Source organism: Cornus florida, unplaced genomic scaffold (genome assembly GCF_030987335.1).
Source record: "Cornus florida cultivar Cherokee Brave unplaced genomic scaffold, ASM3098733v1 CherokeeBrave_3.0.0_Hap2_Chr11, whole genome shotgun sequence".
NCBI classification, from domain to species: Eukaryota; Viridiplantae; Streptophyta; class Magnoliopsida; order Cornales; family Cornaceae; genus Cornus; species Cornus florida.
The window spans coordinates 81,318,889-81,339,701 of NW_026775581.1; the positions used below are offsets into that span (position 1 = coordinate 81,318,889).

The window sequence follows — 20,813 nt, forward strand, 5'->3', positions numbered from 1 at the left end:
AAAGCGGCCTCCCTATGCCCATATCGAATTTCATCACAAAACGACAAATGTTTTTTATTTATTTGTTAAACATTTTGTGGTTTTTCGATGTTACTTTGCATGATTTTATGGTATTCACATGACATGGGGCCCTCTTGCCCGCTAAGTCGAAATATGGTGAAAATTAAAGCAATCAGTCTCAAAAAAAGAAAAAAAAAAAAAAAAGAAAAAGAAAAAGAAAAAAAGAAGAAGAAGAAGAAGAAGATATGGGCAAAATAGTCATTTCATAATAGTACATATTTTTATTTTTTACAATAAATTAAAAAGTGAAGATAAATTAGTAATTATGTTCTTCAGTTGGTCGAAATTAACTTTTATGATATTTAAGGAGATATTTTTCTTATTTTTAATAGTTTAAAGGGACAACTTGTTTGCAAAAATAGTTCAGGAATATTATGCAATAATGGGAATTTGAGGGTTTTTTTTATGCTTTTTGGCCAGATAATTCAGATTAAAAATAAAATCACATATAAACCTATTATACTGTGTGTTTATGTAGCAAGTGGGAGACTGCCAGAGTGGACTTCTTTGACATTATTACGCGGGCTTGCTGCAGTTTCCACATTAGACGTGCAATGCCTTGGTCATTTCATTATGCTAGGCCCAGGACATCAGTTTGGGATTCATCTTCCATTACAAAAATAATATTGTACATCAGTTTGGGATTCATCTTCCATTACAAAAATCAAGAGCAAAATGTACTTTTTTTTCATCATAATAGAAAAAGGACAAAATTATCAAGACGAACAGAAAAAATGGTCATATAGCTCTCTTAGGAAGTCCCACAATTTCCATAGTCTCATTTCTCAGACATCTACAAAAATACCAAAGTAATTACAAAACATAAAAGTTAGGATATAAAGGATAATTTAAACATAATTTAAACATTTATTCATGTTTAAAATGAAAGTGAAATGTTCATACCTGATTAAAGTTATCAGAATTGTGACTTGCTTGATTTGGCAAAAAAGGTTGCATTTGTTGAAAGCTTACAAAAGGACTTTTATGATATCCAAAAACCTGTATGGAATATTATAACAAACCTTTTAAATAAATAACAATTATAAGATAACCTCTATATGAATGACTACACATACACCTTGTATTATATCTACCTGATTATGGGAGTTAGATACCATTTGTTGAGAGCAAGAAACCCTTAAATCTTCTCTTACAGATGTTGTTACCCTTTTTTTGGATTTTTCTTTCGCTTCTACAAGCTGCCCTTAATTCTACCATATGTTACCCCTTTTGGCCTCATACGGGGAGGATCTAACACCACATTTTCATCAATTGAGCCATTTACTTTATTTGCAACATCAACTCTATCAGAATTACAACCATCTATCACATTCCTTGATTTAATATTTCTAACTTCTTGTACAATTTGGTCTAGATGGCCATTTGCAACCATAAATATTTCATCATCATATGCACTTAAACTCATAACACTAAAAGCTTTGCACATGAGCTTGTTCAAGAAGATTGTCTTTGACGATGTTGCTGCATTCTGGGATATCTCACCATTTTCATCAATGATAATCACTTCCTTTACACCTTTTGTCCACCTTTTCAAAATATAATCACTTGGAATATTCTGGATGGCATTATGATTCAATATCTTTAAACCATGGCGTCACAACAAGCCCAAAGATTCAAACCTTTTACAATTACACTAAATAGTGAGATTAGAATAGTGAAATTCTATCATATGTTCTCTATTGCAACCCATACCTTTCAAAGTGTAAATGAGAAGTTCCCCAACAGTATCAACATGAATAATTTGTTCACTTAAAGCTTTTAAGAACTCTGCTTGAAACATTTTAAAAATCTTATGTGTATACACTTGAGCTGCATGGAGTAAAGTACAATTATTAGGTATTAGCAAGGGAGGCTTACCTCTAGCACATGTAAAATCATCTGCCACTTCAATTTCACACATTCGACTTTCACTTTCATCATAATGCTGCACAAATTCAGTAAGAGTCATGGACTTGCAAGCAATATGTTGAAAGATATTATTTGTTCTCTAACTTCTTTGTGTTGATAAAATATTGGCCGAGAATGTATCACGACTAAAAACTTGGCACCATTTCTCACAAATGTCATACAATTTACTCAACCATTTATTCCCTACAATGTCATGCTCTTCATTTATCTTTCCCCAAATGGACTCGAATTCTTCTTCTGTTTCACAACCATAAAAGAGCTTTGTCAACTTATCCTTGAACCTTGGATTTGCAAACAAAGTAGAAATAATTTGAGCTGCATTTTTCATGATATGCCATGTGCATAGGCGATGTCGCGTGTTAGGTAACACCTTACGTATAGCATTTGCCATTGCACTATCTTGGTCGGTGAAAATTGTACTAGGAGCCTTATTTCCCATCGCCTCCAGAAATGCTTCAAATAACCATACAAAAGAAGCTGTTGTTTCATTCAATAAAAAAGCGCAATCGAATAATACGTTCTTCCAGTGATGATTTACTCCAACAAAAGGAGCACAAATCATATTGTACTTATTTGTCCGGTAAGTGGTATCAAATATAACAACATCTCCAAAATATTGATAATTCAATTTAGAGGAACCATCTCTCCAAAAAAAACTAGTCATTCGATTTTGATCATCAACTTGAACTGTGTAAAAAAATATTGGATTTTCTGATTGCTTGCACTTGAAATAATTGATGACACTTTGAGCATCTCCTGCTTCTATTGATTTTGATTTTTCAGATTGTAAGAAGTTATGACAATCACGTTCTGTGAACCCAACATGTTGAACTCCACCAACCTCTTTAGACAAGTATGGGTATGCCTTAGTCACTCTTATACCAACTTTTGACATGGAACTCAAGATATTTGCATTAGTACTAGTAATCTTTCTCCCTGACCTCAACAAGTGTCTTTCTTCGGGCTTTGCAAATACATGGTTATGTTCTGAAATAAACTTAAACAATTCCCAAATACCATTTTCTGCATTAAATATAGCACGAGCTTTGCAACCGGTCCTAGTTAGCATTCTTTCATATTTTTTTTCTTCAAAAGGTGGACCATCTTCCTTAAAGCCTTCACATGAACACAAAAAGATACGTTACCGCAAACCACCAGTGCCTTCATACCTCCGAACTTTTCCTTTACGTACACTAAACCCTTTGTTTATAGCATAAGTGTTGTACAGATTGTAAGCTTCTTCCTCACTATATACCAACATTCCAACTTTTAGATCAGAATTATCTTCCCTCTCGTGTATAACATAAGGGTTTTTATCATTGTCAATATGGTCTACATTAAAATTGAACAAAAAAAATTAATATCATAACAATCAAGGAATTAATTATAAGAAATGGGTTTAAACATCATACTAATGTTAAAACACACCAACCTGGAGCCAATCCAACTAAAAAAAATGGCCCCAAAGTTGTGCAATACATCTTTCTAGATAAACAATAGAAACAACAAACAAGTATCTTAATGTGTTTTATGTATGATGATGCTAGTATTAGTGTAAATTTTCAATAATAATTTGTTTGCTTATAGAATGAAGGAATGTACCAAGAAGCTCATGGATGAGATAGGAAAAACAGAGCAGGGACTTATGATGGTTTAGAGAGAAAAAAAAGTTCAACTAGAAAAAATGGCCCCAAAATTGTGCAATACATATTTTCTTTTCTAGATAAACAATAAAAAAAACAAACAAGTATCTTAATGTATTTTATGTATGATGATGCTAGTATTAGTATAAACTTTTTATAATAATTTGTTTGTTTATAGAATAAAGGAATGTACCTGAGAAGCTCATGGATGAAAGAGGAAAAACAGAGCAGGGACTTATGATGGTTTAGAGAGAAAGAAGTTTTGTTTGAAGATGGATTGAAAGCTGATATTTTGATGAAGCAAAAAGCGGGAAAACGAAACCAATGAGAGAGAAAGGCGGGAAAACAAAATCAAGAAAGAGAAATCATTTGTCAAGTTTTTCTTTGCGTGCTGGATTCAAAATGTGGATTGAAAAAAGAGTTTGTTCCTGTTAATTGCTAACCTGACAACTTATTAAAAAAGATGACGTGTTGAATATAAAAATGATTTTATTACAGCTATCTAGAATTAGTCAGTGTAGTTCACCAACTCAACAAATGAGGTGTATGGACTTGGTCCATACAATAATTTCTCCAGGACAGCTGGGCATGGCCTGCATGTAACACTTGTGACCTATTGTAATATATATTCTTTGAATCTGAAAAATAAAAAACTTATAGTTCACCGTACCATTTTAAAATAATAAACAATTAATTATTTAAAAAATTGTAATCTATTTTTTAGTTTTCATATTAATCTAGTATCTTTTGGCGATTAAAGTGTATTATTTTTTAACCTAAAAAAATAATAATAATAAAGTGTATATATCTGTTTTATATATACATCACATTATATATTTGTAAAGACTCTTGAGAGACTTTAAATTATATCTCCCATGTATAATTAGATTGTATATACCTCGTTATATATAAAAGATTGTTTTTAATTCATTATTTTGATAGGCATTTGTTTATTGTTATAATGATTTATCAATTCTCAAAAACGAAAACGAGGAAAGAATTTAAAAAAAAAAAAATTGCAAAGCAATGAAAAAGTGTACAAATATTGCAATTTTTTTGTTCTAAATTTTGGACAAATCAAATTCTTATATTTGAGTACCATAAAATTTACTGTGAACAATAAAATTTATTTGAGTATCATATATATATATATGATACGGTTATGGAAAACTAAATAGATAAATAAATAAAAATTAACGTATTTTATTGAAACAAATAAAAATAGTAATGATGTCTATTTTTAAGTCCGAGTATTAAAATGATCAATAATATTATTTTCTATATTCTTTAGAACAATAAAATAATACTTCAATCTTGGCTACTACAGTAGTGTTCATATTTTTATTTTTACCTTTCTTAAAATAATTGTTCCAATTAAATTTAGTGTCTCTTTGAACTTATAAAGTCGGGGTGTGGGATGTGACCTAAAGTAAACTGAAAGGGAGGTGTTTTTTTTTTTTTTTTTTGTCCTTTATTGGTTGTTTGCTTGCCGATTCGAATAGAAAGATTTTGGCGTGATTGACGGGTCCTTTAAATATCTTCTTTATCATGCCAATAAATTTATCCAAGAATCTAATAAAGAAAATATTTAAAAATTTATAAATTAGTTGCTTCTTCCATTTCAATATAAATTACTTTTTTTAAAAAAAAGATTACAAATTAATTATAATGCACTAATATAATATATCCATTTTTATTAAATATTATAGAATAAAATAATATGTGTACAAAAAAATAATTTTTTAATTACTCAACATTTTAAAATTACACATTTTAACATGAACAACAACATGGAGAAGAAATATCATGTGCAATATAAGAATAATTAAAGAAACTAACATGATAATTAGCACAATGACAACAAATAATTTCATAGAATAATATAGAAAATAACAATAATAATAAAATAAGTGGGAAACAACTTGTTTAAATGATACTTGTAAATGTTAATGGTCCAAGATATAACTCATATATATTTATGATTTTTTTTTTCTAGAACTTCGAAAAAAATTAGATTGTACCATTTTTGTGTCAAGTTGTCCCAAACACAACTTGTAAAATAAAATTTCAAAGAAGAAAGAGAGATTTTTTAAAAAAAAAATAAGCTCACAACAATCTCACACCCATATCACCATGTATACAGTAAACCCTTTTTTATAAACTCAACTTGCAACAATTTTGAGCCATTCCATTAAGATATAGGAATTAAAATAACATAAAACTATCATAAAGTGTAATAAACTCACTTTAGTGGATGTAATTTTGTAAGATTGTCCCCCCCCCCCCCCCCCCCCCCCTAAAATTCTCCTTTTCTAAGAATATTTATCTCTAACTATTTTTATCTTTTATCTTTTCCTTTTTACTTTTTCAAGTGTTTTTGATCCCTTCAAAAAAATTATTTTCCCTTTGTTCAATCAAACCCTAATTTTCATCTTCAAAGTTCTTTCATTTTCATTTTCTTTTTATTTTATTATTCTTCTATTAATTTATTTTTCTACTGTTAATTTTTAAAAAATATATGATGCATGTGTAATAACCTTTATCTTTCTAATTATTTTTCCTCGCATTCTTTAAATTTTATTGCAATTCTATGAAATTCATGTTCATATATCATGTATTTGAAATCTTTTACTATACTTCAATTTTTTGGCTTGTTATTTGCTTGCACTATTTACCATGTTCATTGCACCCCTGAAATATATTACTGATTTCGTCCATGTCTGCACTTAATGTTAATCATCTTAATTTGTGAGACTAGGTCTTGAATATCTGGGACGCATACTAAGTTGTCATTGTTAGAATAATTGTTTAATAGTGATATAATATGCTACATGTCTCTGGATATTTTTTCCTGGATATTTTGTTTTGTTCAATAATGTGGCAATTGGGTCACTACATTAGGCCTCCCTTTTGATTTTTTTATTTTGATTTTTGAGATTACATTTTATTTTCTTACATATTTTATTTTATTTTCTTACATTTTTTTCCACTCACCAATTGAATCTCTTAAATGGCAAAGCCTAGAAGATCACAGCTTCTTCACAATTTCACCCACGATATTAACAAGAACTGCCTCTGCAACTTTTATTTTTTTATTTTTTATTTAAAAAAAAGTGGTTATAGAATGATTGAAAATCAATACCATTTAGAATGGGTATGAATGAGGTTGTAGTAAGTGGAAGACTGTTTTTTGACCAATAAGAAAGGACATATATATATATATATATATATATATATAGAAACATTGAATACAGCCACACTAGTTTTGAAAAACACAATATCTGATAAATGACATATATATATATATATATATTTAGAAACATTGAATAGCCACACTAGTTTTGAAAAACACAATCTCTGATAAATTATTTACCACACACGCAACTCTTATCCATCAACAACAACCACCACCTTCCCCACTCCGGAGAAAAGACTCCGAGAGTCTTTTTGAAAGTTACTTTTGTGACCCACTGGATGGGGAAATTATAGATCCGTGTTTTGATGAGAAGACTCGGTTACAACTTTTTCAAAGTCCTCCGGTCCCAAGAGCTCCAGCTTTGATAATTATAAATATTTATAAAATAAAAAAATTAGAAACATGTTGTAGATATGGGCTCCACTTAAATAAAAAAATTAGAAAAAAATTATAAATCTTATATTACACATATATGGTTGTTTGCGTTTAGAATTTAGATTTGATAGAAAATGTTTTGGCCAGCGCGATTGACTCACAAATCTTTTAAATATCTTCTTATCATGCCAATAAATTTATTCAAGAATCTAATATAAAAAATGTTCTGGAAAAATTGCAAATTAATTATTAGAGCATCTTATAAATTTGAATGGTTGCAATAAGTGGAATACTCCTATGACTTATGTCCTTGGTCATTTATCCAAGTGTGAGACATCTCTAAAGAAACCCTATGAATAAAATCGTAAGAATTTAGAAATCCAAAATTTATTCAGGTCAGTATTAGTTATTAAAACCGCTTTATTAACTTTCCAAAATTACCCTTTTTATCTCTTCAATATAACCGAAGGGATGTGTAAAAATGCCAACATAAAAATAATTATAAAAAGGATGTGTTACAATGGCAATATATAGGTCACATCATGTATGATTTTCTCTAACAATTTATACTAATACTTTCTATAAACTTGAGGCATGCATTCTTTGCGAATCCAAAGTTCCGTATAAATGTATTGGCCTGAAGTCCAATACACTAAGGTAAAGTGTCGCAAAATGGTTTCACAAAGTTATTGATTTTAAAATTAAATTCATTTTCCAAGCCTGAAGTTCGCAAAGCGATTGAAAATTAACACTGAAATATAAACACATTTTGTTAGGGATGTTACCACTGTTTGAGTAGATAGTGTGGGCTGCCATTTTCTGAACTTTATCACAAAAAAACCCATTCCACCAGTTTGCCCTGCCACCAACCTTTGCCTGTTTGGGCCTAGGCATAATTCTAACAGGTTAGGCCCAACCCACTGCCAAAAAAAATTTGGAAGTTAACCCATTTTTTCCTTTGATGTTTCCCTTTTTAAATGGGTTCGCAAAATTTTTGGGTTCAATAAATGGCTCTGGTCCACAAGGATAATGTCAGATATCTTAGGATACTCTAATTATTATTATTTATTTTTTTGGTCAACGGTAAGAAACTCACACTCAAATGTTCTAATTATTTATTTATTTTTTATTATTATTATTATTTTTTTACTTTTGTCTATGAAAAGAACAAAATAGTACTCAACGCCCTTGATTACTTTTTTGTACTTAGAATACTTTATAATTCAGGATACACGTGAAGTTTTTAAAGACGAATCCAAATGTAAAACCAACACTTATGAGTAGGAATTAAAATATACTACTATTTAATTTAATATGCCATCGATTTAGCTGGTAAATAACATTGCAGTGACCATAACCCAAAAAAACATAGGAGGACTATACTATTTCTATTTTGCCCATTTAAGTTAATGAACATATATAAAAGCAACCATTTTTGTTTCTCCAAATTCTAAAATAATCGCCCTCATTCAATATTTCCAAATGACAGCAATGCTTCTATTATTCTCACATTTGAATTCAAACACTCTTTTTAGTTTGAATTTCACTCATTTGTACAAAAATGCCTCAAAATTTCTTCACTAAATTCATATATATATTTCACCAACCATTTTTTTAAAAACAATAAAAAATTATAACAATTGGACACTATTTACATTTTACAATTATAAAAATTATAAATTTGAAGGGCAAAAGAGGAAGAATAAAACACAACGTGAGCGATCCAGAAGAGCGAGCTTGGATCCGTAATTCCATAATCTCCTTCTTCTCGCTCTCTGATGAAGTAATTGCAGAATCTCTCTCTCTCTCTACCTATATTCACTTGAATTATTATATACGGAAAGCATGGCAACGAGTAGCCGAGAGGCGCGACGACGTCGTATCGTGGACAGAGGATCGGACCGTTTAGCTCTTATCACCGGTCGAATCCAAACCCTACCTTCGTCGTCGTCATCATTAGAGCCATATGATTCGGAGACGGCCCCAGGTCCTCCGTTGATCTCTCACGAGCACCATGATCGTGAATCCCTTCTCTCAGGTTATATATCAATTGTTAATATACGCCAATGGATGAATTGTAAATCTTTTCTCTTATTTTGTCTATATATATGTGTGTATATATATTGTATACTTAATCATCAAATTAAGCTTACTATTGATAAATTAATATCTTGATGCTTTGTATGAATTTAGCGATTTAATGAGTTGACATAATGAATTACAAAAAAAAAATGGAGATAGTTGTTTTTCATAGATAAGATTCTTTTACACATGATAAAACATATTTCACTACGATTATTGTTATAATTGGGTTAAGGTACTATTAGAATTACACCGATGCAGAATTGCTTTTTACGAAAAAAAATAATAAATAATAAATAATAAAAATAAAGATTGACACTTTTGCTGAATTGGTTACTAGACGAACACAAGACTTACGTTGTTCGATTGCGTTTTCTTTACCCTTTGTGGATTGTGAAATGTTAATGTCACCAACTCACCAAAGCTATGAATGGATGAACTATCCAAAACTTGTGGAGTAGTTTTGTGTTACTAAGGACTTTGTTGTATCCCAGATATTATCCGTCATTGAAATCATCAACTGATGTTATTCAGGAGTAATCAAAGAACTAAGTATACTGCACTCTTTGAGTTTTAGAATAAACCAAACCCGTACATGTGGCGAGTTAGTCAGGCTTTGGAAGCAAACGTCTCAGGTTTTGAGGCCTAGTAGCTGCATGTGGTTTTCTGGTGATTTTGCATCCATAGGGATTAGCCTATGCTAAAAAATAGGTCAAGACAGCTTGCTGTAACCAATACAAGAATCAAAGTTGAGGGTAAAGAAAGCGTGACGTCAAAAATTATTCAGGATAATCGGCAAGTGTTGACCTTACTCTCCTTGTAAAAAGTTGCGAACTTCCCTTCCTATCCCCAAAGAAGAGAAATCTCTTCTTCCGTAATTTGGATTTTTCATTTAACATATCAGCTCTGAGCTTTAGATATATTTTATATAGGAACCGTTATCAGTCAGCTAGGGTAAGCAATAGCTTTAATTAAGCAAATTTCCCATCATAGCTTTTATTCTCTCAATTTTCTTAACTTGTGAGTAAATCCTTGAATTGCCTACAAATTTTTTTAAACCATTTTTGCAAATTAAAGGAAAAGGAAATAGATGTGTCATTTGGTTTTCAGTAAATTGTCATTATTGAATACCAAGTTAAGAAATTTTTAAATGGTTATTGAAAATTGTTCATGGGAACACAAGAGAGAGGAATGATTGGGCAAAAATCTGCTTTAGAAGACAGAAAACCTTTTATTCTTGAATGTATAATGGTTAAAATTTAAAATCTGACTCTGCTAAAGTGTAAATAGACAAATAATTAACTTTAAAGGAAAACCCCTATTGGTGGAATTCTACTTTGTTTACTGTAATAGCAACAATTAATTTCTTTCACTGAAGGACCATTCTCCCTTCCCATACTGATGAAAGAATATGAAATACGAAAAGGGATTAAAAGTGAAACCTTGTAGTAGTAGGGCTATAATTGGAGATTTAGTATGCCCCAGCAAGAATCCATGTTGTAAATAGGAGCACGGTGTCTTTCTTTTGCTAGACAAATTGTAACTGTTTCTCTGATATACTTGTATCTGGTAAGTCATCAATACTTAGAAGGGAAAGTCACCAATTATTTAGATCTATAAATTATGGTTCAAAAAGTAAATTAAAGCATGACACTGAACAGTTGCTGGGTGATTGCATGCATGTGATTCGCATCTGTGAACAATCAAGCAAACAAGGTGTCAAAGTCTCCATACCAAGATTTTTTATTTCATTCCCATCCAGAAGAGAGCATTACTCTATATGTCTGCTAGCACTTTATGTATTAAACTAGTACATGTTCTTCTCTTCTATGAGTCTTGTGTTGCATAGACTTTTAAAAAATGTCCTCACGTATGGTTGTACATGCATTTAACATGCATATTTAGTGGTTCAATTCTTTTTCCTGAACGGGGATGATTTTAATAAAATTCAAATTTATTATCTAATTTATATAAAGCTACCATATTATGTTCCTTTGGTTATATTACTGATTCAAAAGGAGTGAACATATTTTTTTTCAGAAAATAAAAGAAAATTTTCAAATAATACAAATACATGGCTGTGTCTTCATTTCAAATGATACAAATATAAATCCGATGTCTAAACACATACCCACACCCAACACTTTCACTTGTGTCCATATAACAAAAAACAACTAATATACACTGCTACTTGTTTATGAAGCATGGCATGGAATTATAGATTACAGATACATTACGATGCTAACTCATGAAGACCAAATTTTTTGAAAGAACGGGATACAAAAATCACAAGAATATGGCAATAATATATTTATTGGTATTATGGCATAAACTTGGACTTCTAAGCTTGAGGTCTCAAGCTTGAGTTGCAGAGCAACAACTTGATATAAAGTCATGCCAAAGGTTAGGTTTGTCTCTAGTTTTGTCCTCCTAGCACCTTGACTAGGCGGGGGATACACTGCGTAATGCTATGGCGAAGAATCATTCTCTTTGGATCTGTCATGGTTACTTGGGTTCTAATTGATTATATTAATATAACATTGCGAAAATGAGGCTAATGTTGCAGGGTATTAAGGCAAGGATGATGATGATTGCGAAAAATGAGGCTAATATTGCATTTGCATGAACTTGGGACCAAATGCGATACAACTGCCATCACTATATTTAATTTCTTCTTTTTTTGGATAATGGTCAAGTACTTTCAGCCCTTGTTTATTTTTCTTACAATCATACTCTAATGTTACTCAGTATATGCCGCGTCTCAATGTTCAAGGTGTGTTAAGCACACAACTAGGAGCATTCAACAAGAATCTATTAGAGGTTTGAAAGTCATAAACATTTTTTGACTTATGAACACACCTAGAAAGTAGCATATATGTATTTGGGTAAATCCAAGGAGTGACAGTTTTTTTATATGGATATGATACTAATATAACTCTCTTTTAGATGCATCATGCTACTTAGCTACTGACTACAGACAGACTACGTCTTCTAGAGTTGACTAGGATGGTAGTCTTTCTGAGTCTTTTGTTACTTTTACCATAGATGTCTACAGAGTCTAGCACATAGAGTATGCTTCTTGATCTTCTAGTAGATAAGTTAGATTCTTTCCGAGGATGGCACTCCAAATATCATGTCAAAGAGGTGTATTTTTAGTGTATTTTCTGGTAGTCTAGTAGCGGAAGTTCCTAGTTCTATGTGTGGGCAGTGTTTGTCCATTCTGAAGCATTATAGGACTTTCCTTTTCTAGTCAATCCCTCTCAAACCTTTATCTCTTTCTTACAATTTTACAGACCCTAGAACACCGTATTTTCTTGAGCCTTCAAGCCACGAATTGTTGCAATAATCTGCCCTGAAAACCTCTTGGACTGTCCTACATCAATTTCAACATCACAGATCATAGGAGACTGTTTTCACTTTTCAGGCACCACTATATCAACTTATTTTGGTGCCTAAACTCTTACCATTGAGAACAGAATGGCTTTTTGGCAGATGTTTTTGACTTCTTGGGATCGGGTTACATCTCACTATGGCACAGATATATATTTTTATTTGTTATAATTGTCAAAGCCCGGAGCTGAGATGTTAGGAGTCTACTTCCTAATTTTATTTTTATTTTTTCGTAAACTGCATCGTATATTCTGGATTATTCAGACCATTATATTGCCTCGATTTCACTTCACACGTCATATTGTGGTGGCTAAGTAGTAATTTATGCTCCTACAGGGGTTTTATATTTTGGATATGGAACTTCTCCAAGCTTTAACTGTGCTTCCAACGGTTAAGAACACACCATGTATTCACTTCTGCTGGGATATAACTGTGCATGAAACCATAACATTGTGAGTAGTTAAACAAGTGATGATGTGGCATTTTTTCGAACGTTGGATTTATGCATGTAGATGTTTGGAGAGAAAAAAAGCTTGTATAGAATTTATTTCTTTATCTTTCTTATCTGCTGTCAATTTCAGCTACCGTGCAATGGTTTTCATACTTTTTTATCCATAGTTTTACATTCTAGTTGTCTTTTGTGCTCATGGATGTTGTTGGTGTTTCAGTTTCTCCTCGCGGTGAGGATCAACCCTTTAGTTCTTTGTTGCCAAAGCATGAAACTGGCAGAGAGTCTGCCCAGTTTAAAGCCTCTCACGGTGAAATCAGAGGAGAACAGCTTTTGCGAAAACATGACACAATCAGTGAATCCTCGAGATCTCCAGCTGGGGAAGTTGATGACAGAGTACAACCATCTTTAGTTTCATCAGCAGTACAAATTTCTTCAGTTTCTGCTTCAGACACGGAGCATCGTTTTCAACCGCACATCCATCACCGCAAATTGTTCACCCCGAACCAAATACGTTCTGCCGTCTCAGCTTCAGAGAGTACTCGCATTTATTGTTCACTAGCGGCAGCGATTTTAGTAGTTCTGTCGTACGTTGGATTTCCTGTCCTAGGCAGCTACATGATAAAGAACATCGTACTTCGGAGGCCACTATATCTACTTTTGCTTACCAATATATCAATTGTGCTTGCACGGCTTCTTTTAGAAAATCAAAGAGGGTTTGCAAGGAGTGAGCAAGGAGGAAATAATATTCCTTCGATAGGGGGAAATGGTTTGGCTGAACAGGTAGGCAACGCTTTGGAGTCGGGGTTGGTGTTGCAGAACATCATGGGTGCAGTGTTCATGGATTGCAGTGTCTATGCGATAGTTGTCATATGTGGCCTGTCCCTGGCACAGAAAGTCGGCTGGTAAATTATTCATTTAATTTTTATATATGGTATTAGTTCATAAAGTTGTACGAGTTGGTTGCCCATATTTGGCCAAATCTGCATCTAATGAGACTTTTCTTTAGTTGAGGTATCGACAATTTAAGTATGGTTTAATTTTGTGTACTTTCCTTCACATTTTATACGTTGAATTCAAGTCGGAAGGGATTGGTTCCTGATTCATACTTTTGCACTATGCGCTTCTTTTATGAACCAATTTGGCTTTACGGTTCTATTGGGGATGTAGAAAGAGAAATAATGTTCAAACTCAACTAAAGTTCTCTAGCACTCCATTATTTTTTTTTTTTTTTTTTTTTAAGAAAATGATACAAGTGCTCCTCAAAAGCATTTTTCACACACTACAATTGTTGCAATTATGTTACTTTTTCTTAATTAAAAATCAAGTGAAATGAGAGTAAATTTTGGGGAGTGTATCACTTTCCATTTGTTGGGTAGCAGTTTAAGATATTACCCAAATCTCAACCTGCATTGTGGTTTGATGATGTTTTCAGTTTTCATATTTGGTTTCCCAGAATTTGGAGGTTGAAATTTATATGTTGTCATGTGGATTTATTTGCCCAACTTAGCTATAAATTACGTAGTTCAATTCGGTCCATGTGACCTAAGGTTGTTCCACTGGGTTCGTAATTGGAAAAAATCTCTCCATACTGATATAAGATTGTATACATCTGACCATTTTCAGGCGATTGCGTGAACCTCGTGTACTGAGTTAGCTGGATGGGATGTTTTAAGTTCAACAATATATGAATAAAAAATAAAAAGTGAAACGACATGCAAGAAAGCAACTGTAACATGCATTTCAAGTTAAATTACAACTGAAGAGGGTTGTGGTAAAAATGTCTTCATTTGAATCTTCAAGGTTTGATTAGGTGTTTAAAGTTCATCATCTCTTATAGAGTCAAAGCACCAGGGTTCCTCGTCCGAAAAACTGGGGTTTGGTAAAAGTGATACCACGTCCCTATGGAGGGGACTTGAATCACAAATGAGAAGGTAAATTTGTCACAGGGGACTTGAATCACAAATGAGAAGTAAATTTGTCATGAAAATGGCATCTTTGGCTTGCGGGCGTTTAAAAATTTGATGTTCATGAAAATGGCATCTTTGGCTTGCGGGTGTTTAAAAATTTGATGTTACACATTGGCTATTAAATTAATATTTGTGGTTATGTTTATAAGATCCAATAATTGCATTGTACAAAATAGAACAGAGAAACATAATAGGGTAAAATGGTAAAGTAAAGGTAGGAAAATGATTACAAAATTTAATGAAAAATTTTAAAATATCAATTTTACTCATATTTTTTGAATTTAACCATTTCTTTGATAATCTTATTCAAGTTGATTTTCGAACATATTTGGCTTCCTCCAACATCCTATTAGTCTATAAGTGTATTACTCCAGGAAAATAAATTTAAAATTCAAGCAAATTTAAAATTCAATCAAATTGTTCAAACGAATATCAAAATTATAATTTTAACAGTATAAAAGCAAAAACGGAATCTCATTACAAATTTTAAAATGTCACCAAGGTTAGTAACTTAAGCACATATAATGAAAAACTTCATGATAGTTTTTCATCATATTCATAGTTTCTTCGTGACCAACATAACAATCAGTTATGCAACCTTTCATTGTTAATGAATGCAATATTCGACAACAATTTCTGAACCAAATTGAATATCGTGATGGTCAAAATTTGACAATCTGGAGTCTTAGGTAAAAGTTTCGAAGCAGAGGCTGATAGAAAGAGAAAGGGCAAAAAGAAAAATAATAAATTATGATTGGGTGATGTGACAATAATTAAATTAAGGAGTATAAAATGTAAGAAGCTCTAACTTATTTTTTATTTTTATTTTAAAACAGCTCTAACTTATGGATTACTTGGTACTTGGTAAGAAGTCATTACTCGTAATATAAAAAAATAATGAAAATATATAAATAAATAAAAAGTCATATTCATGTTTTTTATTATTATTTTTTTAAATCTTGGCAATTGGTCATAGGTTAGATTAGATGTTAGTGGGATGGGGAAGAGGAGGGTAGGCGGTTCGAACATCAATTCGTGGAGCATGACATAAAGCACGCCTAAAAGTCATATTCAAATGCATACCGTTTTTGGCAAATTCCATAACAAGGGTACAAATATTTTTTCCAACTAGGCCTAAATTGAATTTTGATCCGAATCTGATTTGATAATTCTGATTAAAATTTTAATTTGATAACCAATGATCGAATCTAATAATCGGTAAGTTAAACAAATCGGATATAAATTTTGATCAATTCGACCCAATAATAAATAATATTTTATATAATATATTAAATATATATTTTCATATTATAAAAATATTTTTATCATTTCTTAAATATCATTAAAAAAGAATAAATGATCTATTTTTTTTTTCTTTTTCTTTTTCTTCATATTTTATTTATCGTGTGTCTTTTATCATTGTTTTTAATTATTATTTTTTATTTTATTTTTGACGTAATTTTTTTTTTTTTTTTTTTTTAAAATACTACACCCTTAGATCAAATCGGATTATCGAATTAATTATTGGATCAAATATTCATTTAAAAACAAATTAAATATAAATTCATTCACAAAAGATCCATTGAATATCCGTCTACTTCCAACCTCTCAGTGTCAAGAAACTTTCATGAGTGAGAGAAATCGTCAATCCATTATAGCAATTTATGGTATGACCATCAATGCCTACAAAGATTGCCAGTTTTGGAGCAATATTTAAGTTAGTCGAACGGAATTGGAGTTATGGGACTTTGAATATCAAAATTATTGTTGCCTTTAAATCCAATGAAAAATGGTCGAATTTCATGACATTTGAAGTTTAATCAATTAAGGTTAAAAAACAAAAATTAAAATTAAAGGTTTAATCAAATAGAATTTGCAGAAAACCCACACTATTTTAGTATCTTTCCAGTCCCACAAGAATTTGATTCCAAAGAGGTTAGAATACTGAGCTTTTGAGGTCATGTTGTTCAGAATAAAGGAAGCCCAAATGATTATTGTGATCAACCCCAAAAGTGGTCACAAGGGTTGAAGGCTGATATTGTGATTTTGATGATATTAAATGCATCAACTCTCAGCTTTATTGATGAGTAAGCGGCAAAGATTCGCGGAGCTCTTGAGGAGTTGCTCGAAGAAATTGTTACTTGATCACGGACTGCAACTACATTCAGCTGTAATGAAAATGGGATTTGGGTCTGACATGATGATAAACAATGATCTTATAGTGATGTATGGAAAATGTGGTAGGATGAGCATGGCTTGTGGTGTGTTTGATAGAATGCTTGAAAGAAATGTTGTTTCTTGGACAGCTTTGATGTGTGGGCACTTACAGCACGGTGATGCCAAGTCGTCGTTATGGCTTCTATACCGGATGGGACATTCAGACGTTAAGCCCAACGAGTACACTTTCTCGACAAATTTTAAAGCATGTGGGTTTTTGGGTGTTCCGGAGAATGGAAGACAGATTCATGGAATGTGTGTTAAAGCTGGATTTGAATGGTTTCCTGTGGTGGGCAATGCTGCCATTGATATGTACTCGAGATGTGGAAGATTAAGTGAGGCGGCTCAGATGTTTGATATAATGCCAGTTAGAAGTCTCATAACTTGGAATGTTATGATAGCAGGATACGCCCTTGAAGGAATGGGTGATAAATCATTATTCTTGTTCAGGAAAATGCAAGAACGAGGAGAAATTCCTGATGAATTTACATTTACTAGCACGTTAAAAGCCTGTAGTGGTCTTGGAGCAATTCGGGAAGGAAATCAAATTCATGCTTTTATGATCACAAGAGGATTTCCATTGTCGGACCGGACAATCCTTGCAGGTGCCCTTGTTGATCTGTATGTGAAATGTGGGAACTCACTTGAAGCGTGGAAAGTGTTTAATCAAGTTGAACATAAGAGTGTCATTTCTTGGACTGCCCTAATTCTTGGTTATGCTCAAGAAGGAATGGTATCTGAGGCCATGGACTTGTTTAGGCAGCTCAGAGAGAGTAGCATTCAAGTTGACGGGTTTGTCCTCTCAAGCATGATTGGTGTATTAGCTGATTTAGCTCTCGCAGAGCAAGGGAAGCAAATGCATTCTTACGCCATTAAAGTTCCATCTGGCTTTGACGTATCTTTAGCCAATTCAATTGTTGATATGTATCTCAAATGTGGGTTAATAGAGGAAGCAGAAAGACTTTTTAGTGAAATGCCAGAGAAAAATGTAGTTTCTTGGACGATTATGATTACCGGGTATGGAAAACATGGTCTTGGCAGAGAAGCAACTCATCTGTTCAAGAAAATGCATTTGGATAATATTGAGCCCGATGGAGTGACTTACCTGGCTGTGCTCTCAGCTTGTAGTCATTCTGGACTCGTCGAAGAAAGTCAAGAATACTTCTCAAGATTGTGCGAGGACCCTCGAATCATTCCTAGAGTTGAGCACTATGCTTGCATGGTCGATCTCCTTGGTCGAGCTGGACGCTTAAAAGAAGCTTGGAATCTTATAAAGAGCATGCCATTAAAACCAAATATAGGGATATGGCAGACATTGCTTAGTGCTTGTAGAGTACATGGAGACTTGGAAATGGGGAGAGAAGTAGGAGAAATACTTTTGAGATTAGATGGTAACAATCCTGTCAATTATGTCATGATGTCGAATATTTATGCAGACGCCGGCTATTGGAAAGACTGTGAAAGACTCAGACATTTGGTGAAGGTAAAGGGGTTAAAGAAAGAAGCAGGACGTAGCTGGGTTGAGATTGACAAGGAGGTCCACTTTTTCTACAATGCCGATAAGGCACACCCACTTACAGATAGAATACATGAAGTTTTGAAGGAAATGGAAAGGAGGATAAAAGAAGAGATGGGATATGCATACGAAGCGAGGTTTGCATTGCACGACGTGGAGGAGGAGTCAAAGGAGGAGAGCTTGAGAGTGCACAGTGAGAAGTTGGCAATCGGGTTAGCATTAGTTTGTGGTGGCCTGGAAAAGGGGGGAAGGCCGATTCGGGTTTTCAAGAACTTGAGAGTTTGTGGGGATTGCCATGAGTTCATCAAGAGTTTGTCCAAGGTTTTGGAGAAAGTTTTTGTGGTAAGGGATGCAAATAGGTTCCACAAGTTTGAGGATGGACTGTGCTCTTGTGGAGATTTTTGGTGATATCGTTTAGGATGGTGGCCTGGCAATTTTGCTGTGCAAGTTTCTTGAATAGAAGACTGAGGCATGCTTTTTGTTCGCGAACTTCAGTTCTCTTTTTTGGCCTCTGTAAAAGAAAATCAGAGGCCGAAATGAAAATTCAGGGGTGCTGCAGCTTTGCTGATGGAGTAGGCTACCTGAAAGAATAAGATATGCAAATATCTAAACTATCTTGCCATACATATTGATCGTAGTAGTTCTGTGGTATATGGCTGGCTTGTCAAGAAGTTTTGCATATTAGCCACTTGCACCATTGTGAGAACAGAAGTTGAACTTCTAATTCTTGTTGGTATATGCTCGATAGATAGTTCAAGATACGAGATATGTACCCGTTAAATTTTACAAAACCCATGTAAGCATTTTCTATGAATACAGCTCATGCCTATAATATATGCAAATATCTAAACCATCTAGCCATACATATTTATCACTCATCTCCATCTTAGTAGTTCTGTGGTATATGGCTGGCACGTCAAGAAGGTTTGCATATTAGTCCCACTTGCGACATTGTGAGAACAGAAGTTGAAATTCTAATTTTTGTCCTTTTTCATTGTTGGTTAGGTTTTTGTTACCATTGGAGAAGGAACCGGGTTCCCCAGAAAAGAGGTCCTGCCTGCTAGAGCAACGAAAATTGCAGCCATCATTGCCCGGTGCAGAAATCTATGTCTCTTTAGTAGCACTTTGCTTTTTTTCTTTTCTTTTCTTTTCTTTTAATTTCTTTTTTAAAAGCTTATGTTATATTATATATTTTCAGATACAAAATTTGCAGAGAAACCAAGTTGAAATTTTCAAGAACAAGCTCCAAAAGGATTGCGAGATTGAAAGCAAAAGTTTGGTACTGCTTATGCACAAGAAAGAGCACAGGATAAGTGAACCAAAAAGGTAGAGAAGATTGGCAGTAATAAGTTGGAGAAGGCCAAAGCTAGAGCGTGTAGAGGAAAAGAGAGAAGAGGGTGCATTGAAGAGAGCCGAAGCTAAGATGGTTTATAGCAATGGAGGAATTAAAATTCCCAGAGTATTGGTTCATTCAAATAATTAATGTCTGATGTTAGGTTTGTATCCACGCTACCCCTCCTAGCCACGTAACGTGTCTTTGGAGGACCATATTCTTGCGAAGCTGGTATGGACACATCCTCTTCCTTGTCTGGTTTGAAGTGGGATTTAGCTTCTCCCCTTGGGAAGAGTTGATAGATGTTGCCTGTTACCTAATGAGTAGCTGGTATGTGCTCTCTTTTATATTGCCTTTGCTAAAACTGCTATGCTTATATGGAAGCTGACTTGGGTAACTACGTTCAAATGATGAAACCGTGTGTGTGAGTGTGTGTGTGTGAGAGAGAGAGAGAGAGGGGTCAGCCTCTATATATATATATATATATATTTTTTTTTGGTCAGCCTCTATATTGTTTACCTAAAATCATTGAAAAATGTTGATTTGGGCAAATACAATAAAGCAATGTAAGCTCTCATTCATATTTTCACACTTGTTCATCAGAGTTCTACCATAAGTAATATTGCCCAACTTTCTAAACCAACTAAAACCAAT

The 20,813-nt window shown here is 33.1% G+C and overlaps 3 protein-coding genes across 6 annotated transcripts; 2 read left to right on the forward strand and 1 right to left on the reverse strand.

Moving 5' to 3' along the window:
• Positions 1 to 702: 702 nt before the first annotated feature.
• On the reverse strand, positions 703 to 4,057 carry LOC132286934 (protein FAR1-RELATED SEQUENCE 5-like). 3 transcript variants are annotated; one of them, XR_009472893.1, is made up of 4 exons: positions 3,826 to 4,057; positions 1,939 to 3,321; positions 964 to 1,059; positions 703 to 853 (listed from the first exon to the last, which is right to left on the reverse strand). XR_009472893.1 is itself a non-coding variant. In XM_059789372.1 (2 exons), exon 2 carries the CDS (start codon positions 3,056 to 3,058, stop codon positions 2,069 to 2,071), a length of 990 nt encoding a protein of 329 aa, XP_059645355.1. In that variant the 5' UTR covers positions 3,059 to 3,321; positions 3,826 to 4,057; the 3' UTR covers positions 1,077 to 2,068. The 3 variants fall into 3 exon arrangements, 1 of the variants encoding a protein (XP_059645355.1); XR_009472894.1 differs by having other exon boundaries at positions 1,939 to 4,057; XM_059789372.1 differs by lacking the exons at positions 703 to 853; positions 964 to 1,059 and having other exon boundaries at positions 1,077 to 3,321.
• A 4,837-nt stretch (positions 4,058 to 8,894) lies between these two features.
• On the forward strand, positions 8,895 to 14,229 carry LOC132284188 (uncharacterized). The gene is made up of 2 exons (XM_059786271.1): positions 8,895 to 9,241; positions 13,344 to 14,229. Exons 1-2 carry the CDS (start codon positions 9,049 to 9,051, stop codon positions 14,030 to 14,032), a joined length of 882 nt encoding a protein of 293 aa, XP_059642254.1. The 5' UTR covers positions 8,895 to 9,048; the 3' UTR covers positions 14,033 to 14,229.
• A 2,097-nt stretch (positions 14,230 to 16,326) lies between these two features.
• On the forward strand, positions 16,327 to 20,724 carry LOC132282617 (putative pentatricopeptide repeat-containing protein At3g15130). 2 transcript variants are annotated; one of them, XM_059784354.1, is made up of 3 exons: positions 16,327 to 19,622; positions 19,832 to 19,920; positions 20,025 to 20,724. In XM_059784354.1, exon 1 carries the CDS (start codon positions 17,153 to 17,155, stop codon positions 19,232 to 19,234), a length of 2,082 nt encoding a protein of 693 aa, XP_059640337.1. In that variant the 5' UTR covers positions 16,327 to 17,152; the 3' UTR covers positions 19,235 to 19,622; positions 19,832 to 19,920; positions 20,025 to 20,724. The 2 variants fall into 2 exon arrangements, with proteins under 2 accessions (XP_059640337.1, XP_059640336.1); XM_059784353.1 differs by having other exon boundaries at positions 19,832 to 20,724.
• The last annotated feature ends 89 nt before the right edge of the window (positions 20,725 to 20,813 follow it).

Excerpts from the sequence above, each read along its gene's own strand:
- LOC132284188 (XM_059786271.1), top strand. The coding sequence starts at position 9,049 with ATGGCAACGAGTAGCCGAGAGGCGCGACGACGTCGTATCGTGGACAGA. Across the intron at positions 9,242-13,343 it reads TCGTGAATCCCTTCTCTCAG|TTTCTCCTCGCGGTGAGGAT; the intron begins GTTATATATCAA and ends TTGGTGTTTCAG.
- LOC132286934 (XM_059789372.1), bottom strand. The coding sequence starts at position 3,058 with ATGCTAACTAGGACCGGTTGCAAAGCTCGTGCTATATTTAATGCAGAA.
- LOC132282617 (XM_059784353.1), top strand. The coding sequence starts at position 17,153 with ATGCATCAACTCTCAGCTTTATTGATGAGTAAGCGGCAAAGATTCGCG.